Raw genomic sequence first — 14,324 nt, forward strand, 5'->3', positions numbered from 1 at the left:
CCCAAAGCCTGGCCAGAGAACTAAGACCACACAAGCCACGTGGCTTGAAAAAACAAAAAGGAATAAAGAAAGAAAACGAACAGACAAACAAAACCCCAAGTCAAATGGTAAAAGCAAAACCAAACAGACAAAAACACACAAAGAAACACACAGACACACAAAAACAGAATAAAGGGAAAGAGAGATAAATAAAAAGAAGAGAGCAACCAAACAGTAAATGAACCTGAAAACGAAAACAAACAATAAAAACGAAACTAACAAAGACAAAAAACAAATCAAAAACAGAAAGTAAAGTTAAAAAAAAGTCAAAAAAGCATAAAACAAACACACAAAAATGATCAAAAAAAAGATAAAAACAAAATAAAAGAAATAAGAAAATAAAAGGAAAAAACACAAAAGATAAAAGTAAAGTAAAAATAGAAGCTATAGGTTAAAAAAGATAAAATCAAAGCCAAGCAAAGAAAAAAAACAAGAACAAGGAAAAAACACAATATAACAAAAAAGTAAAGTAAAAATAGAAAAAAATTTTTAAATATATTAACAATAAAAGCATAAAAAATAAAAGAAAAAATATGTAAAAACTAAAAGAAAAAGGACAACAACAGAAAAAACCAAACAACAAAAATAATTGTAAAAATGATAACATTTTCCTGGGGCTTCAGCTGTCAGTGTCCTTGCCCCCTCAGTGAGCCACAGTGAATCCCTGCCTCCACCTGAAGTCCTCCAAAACCTCTAGGTAGTTCTCTGGACCTGCTGTAGGCACTTAGGGGCCAGCTCAGACTCTGAACTGTCCCAACTCCTGCGTGTCCTTGCCCCCAAAGTCCACAGTTACCTGCAAAGTCCACAGCCTTAATTGTGGGAACACTTGTCTATTCAGATATTCTACAGATGCAAGGTTTACCAAGCTGATTGTGGGTATTTAATCAGCTGCTCCTGAGGCTGCACGGAGAGATTTCCCTTCCTCTTTGGTTGCACTGCCACTGGGGCTCAGCTTTGGTTTTGGCCCCACCACTCCATGTGGGCCACCCTCAGGCATCCGTTCCCCGCCCAGGCAGGAGGGGGCAAAAGCAGTGGCTGATTAGAGCTCACTTGCTCACTCAGGCCAGGGAGAGGGAGAGATACAGCAGTCACAGTTGGGATGTGTGAGGACTGCCTTGTGGCAGCAGAGGCCAGCAGGAAGTTGCAACAGCCTGAGGCGTGCTGTGCGCTCTCCTGGGGAATTTGGCCCCAGATCGCAGGGCCCTCAGCAGTGGCAGGCTGCACAGGCTCCCGGAAAGGTGTGGGCAGTGGCCTGCTCTTGCTCACAGGACCCTTGGTGGCAGGGGCAGCAGCAGACCTGCCTCTGGGGTCCAAGATAGCAGCCGCAGCTCACGCCTGCCCCTGGAGCTTGTGTAGGCAGTGCCCTGCCACCTGTGAGTGCACAGAGATAGAAGCTCCTATGGCAGGCCTGCTCCTCTCCTTGCGCACCCCCCAACAGTGGTCTCTTGCCTCTCTGGCAGGCCGAGGTTTCTTCCCAGACTCCCTCAGCTGTGGTGCATTAAGCCCCCTCAGGCTGTCTTCACACAGCCAACCTCAGACCTCCGAAGCCCAAGTCTCAGCACTCAGCCACCACCCACCCCAGCGGGCGAGCAGACAAGCGTCTCAGGCTGAGTAGTGCCGGTCAGCACTGACCCTCTGTGCAGGAGTCTCTCTGCTTTGCCCTCCACACACCTGTTGCTGCGCTCTCCTCTGAGGCTCTGAAGCTCCCCCCCAATCCCCGCCAGTGAGGGGGCTTCCTAGTGAGTGGAGACTTTTCCTCCTTCACAGTTCCCTCCCAAAGGTGCAGGTCCCATCCTGATTCCTTTGTCTCTTTTTCTTTTCTTTTTTCCTTTGCCCTACCTGGTTACGTGGAGATTTTCTTGCCTTTTTGGAAGTCTGAGGCCTTCTGCCAGCTTTCAATGGAGGTTCTGTGGGAGTCGTTCCACATATAGATGTATTTTTGATGTATCTGTGGGGAGAAGGTGAGTGCCACGTCTTACTCCTTTGCCATCTTGAGAAGCTCCCCACTCCTTTTTAAAAATGTAATGTCTTCTCATATGTTTCTAAGAATGTTAAATACATGTTTAGGGGCTTTTATTTCATTTTCTCTTGCTCCCTGCATTATCTGTCTTCCAAGTTCCTTTTTTTTTTTTAATTGATTCTGTTTTTTTGGAGACTGTCTTTCTCAACTGAGGTTTTCCTCAAATATCTTGTGATTCCAGCAACCCATTTATATTTCAGAATAAATCACTAACTACTTGACTAGAAGACTTGTGTGTAATGGATGGAGTTTGTCAATCCTCACTGTAAGTGAAATAGGAACCAAGGTAATCAGCTGAGAGTGAAAAAAGAGAAGATGTTCAAGGTTTCTCTCACACCTAACTTATGATTTTGGCTCCATTGTTTATATATGGTTCAAACTCTAGATCAACCTATTTAGCACTTCAGAGCAGCTTGATGTCAGAACCTCCTAGAAAAGACTTTCTTCTTATTTTAACTTCTTTCTTTTGCTAGCTGTTGAGCATTCAAGGAAATTTTAGGCTAAAGATCCCATTTTCTTCTTCCTTTATCAAAAGCAGAAAGAAAAACACACACACACAATGGTATAGGTCCCAGATTTTTATGAAACTTCCTGATAGTCTTCAAATCTTAAAAAGAATGTTCTCAACTCTAATCCATCTAGTTATTCATGCATTGAAAAAATATTGAAATATCTACCACAAGCCAAGAACTCTATTACCCTTTGGGTTTACAGTTGTAAACAAAATAGATACAGTTCTTGTCCTCATGGGGTGAATGTCTTGTGGGGGAGACAGACAATAAACAAGTAAACTAATGTGGTGCTCCAAGGACAATGATGCTTCAAGGATAAAGGACGGCGCTGCCTGAAAAAGTGTCAGCGTTACACCCCCTACTGGACTCTTAATTGCCCTCCCCACCATGTTGTAATGGTTACAAAATTCCTGAGCCCACCTGGGCGATGCCCACCTGGGCAACAGGACCTGTCCCAAATAAGGAAAGGCATATGTCCTGTCCCATTCCCACCCTATAGAAGGAAGGTATATGTGCCTCGACCAATCAGTAAATGAAATTTTCACCTTGGACCATTCCTTTGTTTTCTGGCTATAAAAACTGAGCAATAGCACATGTTCGGGCTTGACTGTCCCAGACTACTAGGAAGTTGACACGCTGTTCTGGCAGCGACCCTTCCCTCCAATAAATTCTATCTTCTTTACATTCTGCCTTGTGTCTAGAAGTTATTTTCCAACCCGCGTTCAGACCACGACAACTAACAAATAAATATATATTTACAAATTGTGATAATTTGACAAAACTGAACCGGGTACAATGACTATGAATAAGAAGTAAGATCCGCTTCAATAAGGTGGTCAAAGGCTGCTCCAAGGAGACGAAATTTAAGTTGAATCTGGGCCGTCTGAGCCCATTTACTTAAATTTTAACAAAAAAATAATGTATATGTACAAAATTTAATAGTTTTGTTAATTACGTATTATCATTATATATTAACTATGTTTCAAACCATTCAAGTTTTCTTATGTGAATAAGACCTCTTTTCTTTCTGAACACTTTAAAACACAGTTAAACAAAACATAAACAGATTATTTTAAGCTGAAGATATGTAGCAGTTTCTTGTTTGTTTTGAACTCGGTTTGCAAAAGAAATCAGTTTTACACTTAATCAGAATCGATGTCTCTCTCTCACTCACACCAGGAGATGCTGGTATCAGGTCACACTCTCTCTCTGTGTAGACTTCCTTATCTCTGTGTCTCACAGGATGACCCTCTTCTCACATTCTTCCTCTTGGCTTCTCCACATGTCAAGGTGAAATCTATTTAATCTGCAAAGCTCCCAGGATCAAAAAGAGAAGAAACTCTTTCCTCAAGTAGCAGAGTAGGAAGGAACCTGAATAAACAATGATCACAGGTTAGGAATTGGGTAAAAGGAAGAGAAGAAAAGAAATGGGAAGACAGGGAAACAGGGGAAGGAGTATTCCAGGAAGAAAAGTCAGAGGTGTGAGTGGGCTGGAGACCCCTTGAGGAAGTTGGATCTGGGGATGGAGCTGAAATGTCCTCCTGGCCCCATAGAGAGGGAGGGAGAATGTTAATGTCTGAAGCCAATTATCCTGTTTCCTTGTGTCCCATTACACCCAGCATAGGCTGCCCCTTAAAATCTTGTCAGATTCACACTTCAAACACCTATTACATGCTGTGTATTGGAGATGCAGAGAAGGGTAAGCATGGGCTTTGTCATGGTTCAATGGAGAAGACAGACACATGCACAAAGGCCATTATACAGCATGCTCAGGGCTCTCCTAAAGTCATTTACTAGGGTTAGCTGCAGATCGTGATGATTGTAACAGTGAGTTCCCCAAGGGGTGGGAATATATCCAGACCTCTTCTTCACTGTATCTTCAATGACTAGAACAACACAGGGTGCCTTAAAAATGCTCTGTAAATGCATGTTGCTTAATGAAGAAAGAGGTGCAAAAATATTTATACCTTAGATAGTGGGCAGACATCATAGGGTTTTAAGCAAAAAGAAACACAAGCATTGCTTTCATTTAGACTTAACCCGCTAGCAGCACAGTCAGGAGGATGATTGGAGGGGAGGGGAGTTAGGAGACCAGGTGAGGAATACGTGAAGTGAGGAAGGTGTGAGCAATGGCTGGTAGCGTGAGGAAGACGAGGGCTCTAAAAAACCAGGTTTCTGCCTTTGGCAACAGGAAGGAAACAAGGGGTGTGGGGAGAGGCATGGGCATGGGGCAACATCGGTCCTGGGAAGGACTGTGACCCGAGAGAAGAGGTCCAGCCCACGTGGCTGAGGAGAGCAGGTTGAGGGTAACAGAATTGAGGAGTAGCCCCTGAGCTTAGCTATCAGGATGCTACTGGGGCAAACCAGCCACAAGGGGTTGACGAGTGAATGGCTGGTGAGGAACCAGAGACAGGGAGCAGAGACAACTGTTTCAGAGGTCAGTGGAGAAGAGGAGAGGAACAGGTGTGTTTGGACCGAGGCGGTTTCCTGTCATGGCCTGTGGAAACCAGGAGAGGCCACCCTTGCCCACCGGAGGAGCACAGCCCTGTTACCCTCTCGGAGCAGCTCTAGGCAGGGGTAGGGGCTGAGGCTTCTCTGAGGACACAGGCAAGGAGGTCTGGGACCCCTCCTCGCTGGGCTCTGCAGGACTGAGTGGGGATGGGGGAAGCACCTTCCCTCAGGGAGTCCCGGGAATGAGCCAATACCCAGCTGAGTCTGCTGCAAGTCCAGACATGGGGGTCTGGGGCCGACAGAAGGTGGGCAGAGCGGGATGGTAGTGCCAGAACCCTCATCTCCTGCCACCCCAGAGACGCTCCCTCCTGCAAACTAATCCTGCCCTATTTTTCTTTAACCACTCCTAGAACCCTGAGGAAGGCAGGCAGGGATGCTGTGAATCTGGACCGAGTCTACAGTGAAAGGTTCTCAGAAGGAAGCGGTTACCTGAGCAGAGGGGCCTGACAGGGAGGGAGCTGGAGCTCTGGCTGATGGGGTTCTTGGCAGTACAGCGATACCTGTCACTGACCCTAGATCTCCAGGACATGCTGAGAGTGGTGCCCCCGTGAGACACAACTGCCCCCTGGCCTTGGGGGTCCCAGCTCTACTTAACATCCTCTCCAGCCTGGTCCATCCAGCAAGCCAGGGTGACGAAGCAGATCCCATCCTTCATGATCTGAGAGCTGGCGGTGATATTGGGCTCTTGCAGACCGTCTGTGCCAAGAACGGATAGTTCAAGCTATGAGAAGGCTCTGGCCTGGCCAAGCAGAGGAGAAGAAAGGTCAGAGTTCAAACGTAGGCCCTCTACCCCCACCCCACCCACCACAGACGCGCAGGGTGAAATCCTTGGTCATGTTGATCAGGGGACTCTGCAGAGTTATCCAGGCTCTATAGGAGCCAGAGTCCTGCAGCCTCAGGGAGCTGATCTGAAAAGAGTAGTCGTGGCGGAGGACATTCACTCTCCTGCTCTTGGGTCCCTGAGTCCCAGCAACCAGGGTTGGTTTGCCTGCCGGTCCTGGTTGCAAAATAGCCACAAGCCCTGGAGAGCTCCAGGTAACCTTTTCAACCTCCTGCCCCACCGAGACCTCCAGGGGCAGAGTGGCTGACTTCCCAAGGGTGCTGACCACTATCTCCCCTACTGATTCCCCTCCCAGGATTCCTGGTCCTGAAGATGGAGAGAGAAAACCACAGCTTCAGCGTCAGGGCCTCCCTGCCCACTTGGGGCAGCCACAGGTCCCATCCAGCCCCTCCTGCCCAGACCCCTCCAGCCTCCCCATCAGCTCCAGCGGGTCTCCTCCCTCTCCCCTGACCACACGGACCAACCCTGGCCCACCCACTCTCTCAAGGGTGTTCGCCGCTCTCCTTGGGGCCTGAAGGGGACAAGACTCCTTCCTCCAGCTTCCGTCCACTCCAGAGCTGCCGAGCAGGGTGTGTGCTTGGGTTTCAGGTACCTGTGCATGAAGGCGGCACCAAGACAGGGAGGGAACTGCTGTTACTGACTGGGTTCTTGACCACGCAGGTAAAGTTCAGAGCACCGTTCCCAGGTCTCAAGGAGACACTGAGGACAGACCCTCCATGGGACACAACAGTCCGGGGCCCCAGGGCTGTCCAGCTGTAGGTCACAGTGCCTCCTCTGCTTTCTGCCATGCATGTTAGTACGACGAGGCAGTGTCCATTCCCACTCATCCTGGAGCTCACTGTGACACGGGGCTGGGCCAGCTGCTCTGTGTGTGCAAAGAAGAACCAACGGAGGACTGGAAAACTGCTCTGGGCCTCCCCTTCACAGGGCAGAAGCAGGAGGCGTGGCTGCCAAGACCCTGCACCACCCTGAATACACATAAGGAACAACAGAGGCAGAAGCTGGCCACGTCTATTCTCAAGCTTTGGGCTTCATAAGGCATGTCACTTAATATCTCCTCAGATTCCCAGAACAATCTTATGAAGTAGCTAAGGAAGGTGTTATATCTACTCTATTTAAGTTACTTGCCCAGAGTCTCATCGATTCCAAATCCAATGGATCTGACCTCAAAGCTGAATTCCCACCCTGCACTGAGTAGATGAAGGCTGTCTGTACGGGCAAGCAAGGAACCGTGTTGTAATTACATCTTTCCCCAGTAGGGGGCTCTGCAGTATACACTGAGCTTCCAGATGCTGAACGAGGCTCCCAGAGGATGTGGCCCTATACCTCTGAGGTTTCTCCTACGTCCTTGCATTCCCTTCCGCCTCCACTCCATCCCTTCTTACCCCAGGACCAGGCACCCGGATGCTCTCCTTAAGGTACACATAGTCTCGTTATTTGCCCACCTGCCTCCCCAGGCCAGAATCAGGAGGGTTTGAGGGCAGCCGCAAGAGCAGTTGCAGACAACAGACAATCAGGACAGGCAACAAAGTCACAAGGCTTGGGAGAAGGCTGCTCTGGTATTGGGCCTCTGCCCTGGGGTCCACCTAACAGTAGCCCCAGGGGCAACTCAACTGTGCAAAATAGGACAACACAGCCCAGAATGTCCCCCAGGAGAAGGCAAGCTGGAGATGTCCACTGCTGGGTAACTTTCTGCTGCCTCACTCCAGTGTGTCTTCCGTAGACCAGGCCCTGGGATCCAAACCCTTCCCCTGTGACTCCTCCTGCAGGCCCTTGTCTCCTCAGTGTCCTCTCAAGCTCAGGAAGATAAATACAGGGACATATGAGAAATCCAGGGTGTGGCATTGGGGTACCTGAGTTCTATTCCCAGCCCTCTGCATCCTTCTAGCTCTCTGTCACAGGTATGTCATTTTTTTCTCTCTGAGACTCAGTCTCCTTAGCCTAGAAATCAAAACCCCTTTCCTGACTGTTAACAAGGCTGTCACGAACCGCCAGTGACTTGGGAAATACCCTGTGAAGGATGAAAGCCTGGTCCCTTATCATCACTCTTGCCCCAGGAGCCCTCTCTGGAAGATCCCACCTCTGATTGGTTAGCACAGCTTTATATCCTGCCCAGAATCCACACTGAGCTCATCCTGCCAGAATGACCATCAGCATAGTGAGAGGGCTCTCCCACCACCCCTGGGGTGAACAGTCCTACCCCAGGTCCCAGCAGCCCCTCACCCAGTGTTCCCTTGCCCCGTCTGAGGAACGGGCCGCAGCCATTCCAGGCCAATTTATGGCAGAAATGCTTTCTCCCCAGCCATGTGAACCTGACCGCGGCAATTCCATCATCTCCGACTTAAAAAAAAAAAAAATGCCTTTATCTAATAGGAATATTTCCTGTCACATAACCCAGGAAAATGTCTGAGAAGGTTCTCCACTTTCTCTCCATCACTTAGCTTCCTGTGTTCATCCTCACTCATCACTGGTACCTTTCCTGCTACCCACTGTAGAGGAACAGCTCTGCCATGGCATCATGGTGACCTTGCCTGGTGAACTTGCCATCCATGGCATCCTTGTTCTTCAAGCAAAGACTAGAATCACAGCTAATCCGAGTCTTGCAAAAGGCCTTGTGATCGTCCCAGAACATGACAGGACGGTGGCCTGTGAGGCATTACCTTGAAGCCATCTCCCACGGGCCTCCCACCGGTCCCTCCTGGGAGGCTGTCATGAGCAGTTTGTCATGAGGTTCGGGGCTTCCTGCTCCACCCCCGCAGAACAGAGCTGCTGACTACAAAACCTCTTCTCTGCAGTCTAGCATTTGTTTCTCAGCAACCCCCATTATGTTCATCCGGTCCCTTTTTTCTCAGTGTCATCATTTCTGGGGTGTGGGATGAGGACCCAGGGATCTGGGACCTTTGGCCCCTCTCCCTCTCACTACCTATATAAGTAGTAAGCTGTTTGAATCTAAAAGTACCTGACTGTGTCTTCACTGGCCGATCTTGCTGCTGCGTATGCCTGGCACCCCCCGACTCCTTGTCCCCTTTGTAGTTTCCCCTGCTAAAACAATCGTTTAAATTTCCTTAATGAATATGATAATAGTGTTCTCGTACATCTGTACAGAACTTTACAAAGCTCTTTCCCATGAATTTTATTCTCACAGAAGGTAGTGTTCCTATCTTAGCAAGGAGAAAGCTCAAGGCCACACAAGTAGGTTGTGGCAGAAGCCAGTTCTCAGGGCCTGAAATACCATTCTCTGCCCAGATTCAGGGGTTCTGCTGCAACTGGTCTGGGACACGTCCTGGGCCCTGAGACTTTTCAGGATATTCTCCCAGGTAACTCTACTTCCCATGTTTTTCCCCAGTGAGCACGTGTTAGCCTTGTAATTAGAAAGAAAATTATAAATGTAATGAAAAGGGAAGTGGCAAAGGCTATAAAAATGACTGAACGGGACTTCCCTGGTGGCGCAGTGGTTAAGAATCCACCTGCCAATGCAGGGGACATGGGTTCGAGCCCTGGTCCGGGAAGATCCCACATGCCGTGGAGCAACTAAGCCCGTGCGCCACAACTACTGAGCCTGCGCTCTAGAGCCCACGAGCCACAACTACTGAAGCCCAAGTGCCACAACTACTGAAGCCCAAGTGCCTAGAGCCTAAGCCACCGCAATTAGAAGCCGACGCACCACAACAAAGAGTACGTCCGCTCACCACAACTAGAGAAAGTCCGTGCACAGCAATGAAGACCCAAAGCAGCCAAAAATAAATAAATAAAATAAATAAATTTATTTAAAAAAAAAAAATGACTGAAAGACAGTCACCACACACACCCACCTGTTGCCGTTCCCCAGACACTCACCATAGACGTGCAGGCTGTACTCCCAGGCATGGGTGATGCGGGAACTCCACAGATTAACATGGGCTCGGTAGGACCCTGCATCCTCCCAGCTCAGGTGGCTGATCTGCAGGGAGCAGCCTGGGCCCACCACACTCAAACGACCCCAGTACTGCCTTTCTGCCTGGTAAAAGGTGTCTGGCCCTCTGGGTTCTACCAAGGTTGCAGTGGCTATTGCCCCGGGTACCGAACGACACATCCAGGAGATGCTCTCCACCTGCTGTCCATCCTGCAGCTGCAGGGGCAAAATGACAGATCCCCCTAGGGTCCCAGTTACCACCATGGGGGCTGAGTCATCTCTGGAAGCCCCTGGTTCTGCAAACACAGAACAGAGGCTTCAGAGGCAGCCTATTACATTGGAGGCTCACAACAGGCCTGAGGGAGAGAGTCAGGACCATGATTATTATTCCTATTTTATAGGTGAGAAAACAGAGACCCACAGAATTTACGTGCCTTGATCAAGACTACATAGCTAGTTAGGGATAGAACTAGAACACAACTTGGTCACTCCTCCACACCAAAGTGGTCTCCTTCAGCATTTACATTAATTAACATATGAGGAAATAATCAACGAAGGCTGTCCTAAGGGTTGCAGGTACTAAGTGTGATGGAGAGTAAGCAAAATTCTTGGGAGGGGCCTATGGGGGGGGTGATCTCTGCCGTTTCTCTGAGTCACTCTCTTGCCGATTCAGGGAATAGGACCAGAACTCACTTAGCCCAGCTCCATCCACAGCAGGCACTGCTTTCCAGCATCCCCCATAATTGCTTATTTGGCCACTTCTGAAACAAAAGCCAGCTCCTCTGAGGCCCAGCCAGGAATCTGGGAACATATCTTTCTAGAGCAGGAGGGCTGGTGCTGTGCTAGCCAAGCCAGGTTAAGCGTGGTCAGTGGGACAGTCATTTGGATACTAGCCTATACTGCCCTTGAGAGAAGAGTGTAACACCAGGGCACTAGTCAGACTGCCCAAGTTCAAGCCCTTGCTCTACCAGGTGCTAGCTGTGTGATCTTTGGCAGGTTACTTAACCTCTCTGAGTCCTGGTTTTCTCACCTGTGAAACAGGGAGTGCCATCTTCCAGGATTTTGTGAGTGTTAAATGAGATAATGCAAGTAAATGCCTCACTATGGTATTATTAAAGATACTTAACGTCACTGAAATAAGTTGGCGACCGCATCTTGTTTGCATCCTTACCAAAACTAGTCAGTGCTCTTGCAGAGAAATGTAATAAAAACACTCCTAAGTAGTGCAGTGCCACCCACCTCTATTTTTGCAACACTGATACACAGTCCCAGGAGGCAGAAAGTCTGAAACTGACTCAGGTCTGCTGCATAGTTATTTAAAGAGAAAAGGCTGCCTGGCCCAGGGAGGGATGCAGGTCCTGATTCAAACTGGAATCCAGAAGCACTGGCTGCATCACTGATTCCTAGGCCTGGTGGTGAGGTTTCTCTGCTGAAAGTTGAACTGAGAAGTCCTGTGATAGCAGCTGCGGTGACGAGGGGTAAGAGAGTGGTGGCTGTCTTGTGGGAGTGGGGATTCCACACGGGGGGACGTACAGCATCCTGTGTGCCCACCACAGAGTCCACTGGACGGCCTGGTGTTCATTTCTTCCATGGAGCTATTCTGGCTCCACTTGGAGGATTGTGCAAATAGTCTGGAAGCATGCCAAGGCAGTGCTGGCACCAGATGGATCTTTCTCATCCCAAGTTGGCCCAGGACCTAAAGTCTGGCCTGGAGGAATTCCACCTTGACCAAGCAGCTATGCTCACCCTTGCACCCTTGAGTGCAGTAACTCGTTAAGCCTAGTTCAAGTGCTGCTTCCTTTCTGGAGCCTTAGCTGAGCTCCATACTTCCCGGTCTGGCCATGCCTTCCTCCTAGTTTCCTTCAGCCTGTGCTTTTGTTGGCTTGTTTTGTTTCAAGTTTTTACTTCATTCTGCCTCATACAACTAGCTGGGTTGTTTATCTTCCCCCATAGTTCATGAGCTCCCCAAGGACAAGAGAAGGTAGAAGGGAATTAGTGTCTGAGCAATAAAGTAAAGTAAGGCTGAGGGTTTAGCCACATGGTTAGGTGCAGTGGGATGTGTGTATCCTGTTTGTGGATTCAATGAGGGAAAGAGACACAAAGGGATCAGATCAGTACATGAAACCCCAGTGCCAGACACTGCTGAGTACGTTAAGCACATTATTTTATTTAACTTTCCCAACAAACTAGTAAGGTCCGTATTCTTATTCCCACTTCACAGATGAAGACCATGAGACTCAAAGAGCTTAAGAAAATTACTTTCCCAGAGTCACCAGCTAGGAAGCAATAGAGGTCACATGAAACCCAAGTTCGCCTGACCCCGAAGCTTATGCTCTGTGGACTACACTGTGCTGCCAGCAGCAGAATTGCACCACACCTAATTTCTCCCCGTGTGCCACTGACCCCTTTCCCCACCACACACACACACACAGCACAGGACCAGCACACAAGCGGCCTCAACAAATGTTTCTGGAATTGAACCGAAGAAATATGAACATTTCTTAAGGCAAGACCTGTCTCACCCATTCTTTTGCCACGTGCCCTAGGGATGCCCCTGTCAACAGTGACCTCCAAGGGCCTGGCCTGGACGCCACAGAGGAAGGGAAGCTCACAGATGTGCTTGCTTCGTGGAGGGATATGAAAGTGGAGGCAAGGGGAAGCTTCCAGGAATCCGGCCTCTGAGTTTCAATTCTGTGACTTTGGCTGGGGACACTGTGGTTCTCTGAGTTTCCTTGCTGCTGCTGCATTCCCACAGCTGGGCAGTGCTGACTTCCGTTCTCACAGATCACCAGCTGTGTGCCAGAAGATGTCACCTAATCTCTCAGTCCATCGTCTGTAAAATATGCTTAATACTATCTGCCTTATCTATATCACAAGATTGTTGTAGGGATCAGATTATTTTATTTATTTATTTATTTAATAAATTTATTTGTTTTATTTATTTATATTTGGCTGTGTTGGGTCTTCGTTGCTGCGCACGGGCTTTCTCTAGTTGCGGTGAGCGGGGGCTACTCTTCGTTGCGGTGCGCGGGCTTCTCACTGCGGTGGCTCCTTTCATTGTGGAGCACGGGCTCTAGGTGCGCGGGCTTCAGTAGTTGTGGCGCACGGGCTTAGTTGCTCTGCGGCATGTGGGATCTTCCCGGATCGGGACTCGAACCTGTGTCCCCTGCATTGGCAGGTGGATTCTTTACCACTGCACCACCAGGGAAGCCTGGGATCAGGTTATTTTAAATTTGAGTAAAAGTTCTTTATAAACTGCCAAGTTTTAAACACATTTAAAGGATTCTACAGCAGGCTTAGGGGACACCCTAAAGGCTGGGGTGGCGGCCACCCTGAAGACAGGTGACCCTGATAACCAGTGCAAGCTGGTTTCCTCCTAAATGAGGATGAAAGCGAAAGACTGAAACTCTGGAGACTAAGAGCAGAACCTGGCCCCTCACCATGGGTTTCTTAAGAGCTCTGTTCCTCTGGCCTCCGGTTCTCAAGTCTGTTTCCTGCCACCACTCAGGTCCTTGGGGGCATGGGAGTGAGCAGTAAGAACCCAGAGGGACAGGAACAGCCACGAGGTGCCGGGTTTGAGATCCCCTACTGAAGTCATTTATGCGACAGGAAAGCCCAATTCACAATAAAGGTGACTCTCAGAGGCTTGGGGGAGAGAGACATAAGAGGATCATGCTTGAAATGGCAAGATGCAAATGAGGTCCTGGAACTGGCTGTGGCAGATCTCCTATCTCATGCCTCCACCATCGGTCTGTCTGGGGACGTCCAGGGTCCTTGTGACTCACTAGCAGAAGAAGTGTGAAAGTGACAGGACACAATCTGGGTTTGCATGGTCTGAGATGATAGCACACGCACCCCTCATACACACACACACCTCACACACACACACACACACACACACACACACACACAGAGTCTGACTCCCAGCGAGGCGGCATCTTCAGTGAAAATGACCCATTGCTGGAGAAACCCAACATGCAGGCAGGTAGAGGTGCCTGGGAGGCAGTGGCAAGGACAGACTTACCAGTGAGAAGACCATGGAGGAGCAAGGACCACAGTAGAGAAAGGCCCATAATATGCAGCGGACTGGCCTGCCTCATGACAGCTGATAGGCTGTGTGCATGTAAATATCAGCCCACAAACATTTCCCATTTTTAGAGTTCACCGCTTTAATCACATGTAGCTTTTGAGTCACATGATATGAAAAAAAGGGGATATGAAAGAAAGAAGTGTGAGAGGCAGCAGAGTGAGCTATTTAAAAGCCAAAGCTGACGACGTCGCAGCCTTGCTTTAAACCCTTCTAAGGTCCCCCATCCCCTACAAGGTAAAGTCCAGGGTCACAGTCCTGACAGATGAAATCCTTCAGGATCTGCTGGCTTCCCAACATGAGCTTGGCCTCATGTTGTCACCGAGTCTCACATCTTGGACTCCCCCCCACATACCTTATGATTTCTCACCATTGTAAATTGACTCCTGCAATTCGGCTTACTGGACTACCCTAGTCCCTGC

The 14,324-nt window shown here is 48.9% G+C and overlaps 1 protein-coding gene across 1 annotated transcript; it reads right to left on the reverse strand.

Moving 5' to 3' along the window:
- Nucleotides 1-3,868: 3,868 nt before the first annotated feature.
- Nucleotides 3,869-13,939, reverse strand: LOC118890759 (T-lymphocyte surface antigen Ly-9-like; the record flags this gene model as incomplete). The annotated part of the gene is given in 5 exon segments (XM_036844021.1): nt 3,869-3,942; nt 5,512-5,778; nt 6,516-6,788; nt 9,761-10,111; nt 13,840-13,939. Coding segments are annotated over 5 exon segments (1,065 nt in total), but the record flags the coding sequence as incomplete, so codon positions are not given.
- Nucleotides 13,940-14,324: the final 385 nt, after the last annotated feature.

Source organism: Balaenoptera musculus, chromosome 1 (assembly GCF_009873245.2).
Source record: "Balaenoptera musculus isolate JJ_BM4_2016_0621 chromosome 1, mBalMus1.pri.v3, whole genome shotgun sequence".
Classification (NCBI taxonomy): Eukaryota; Metazoa; Chordata; class Mammalia; order Artiodactyla; family Balaenopteridae; genus Balaenoptera; species Balaenoptera musculus.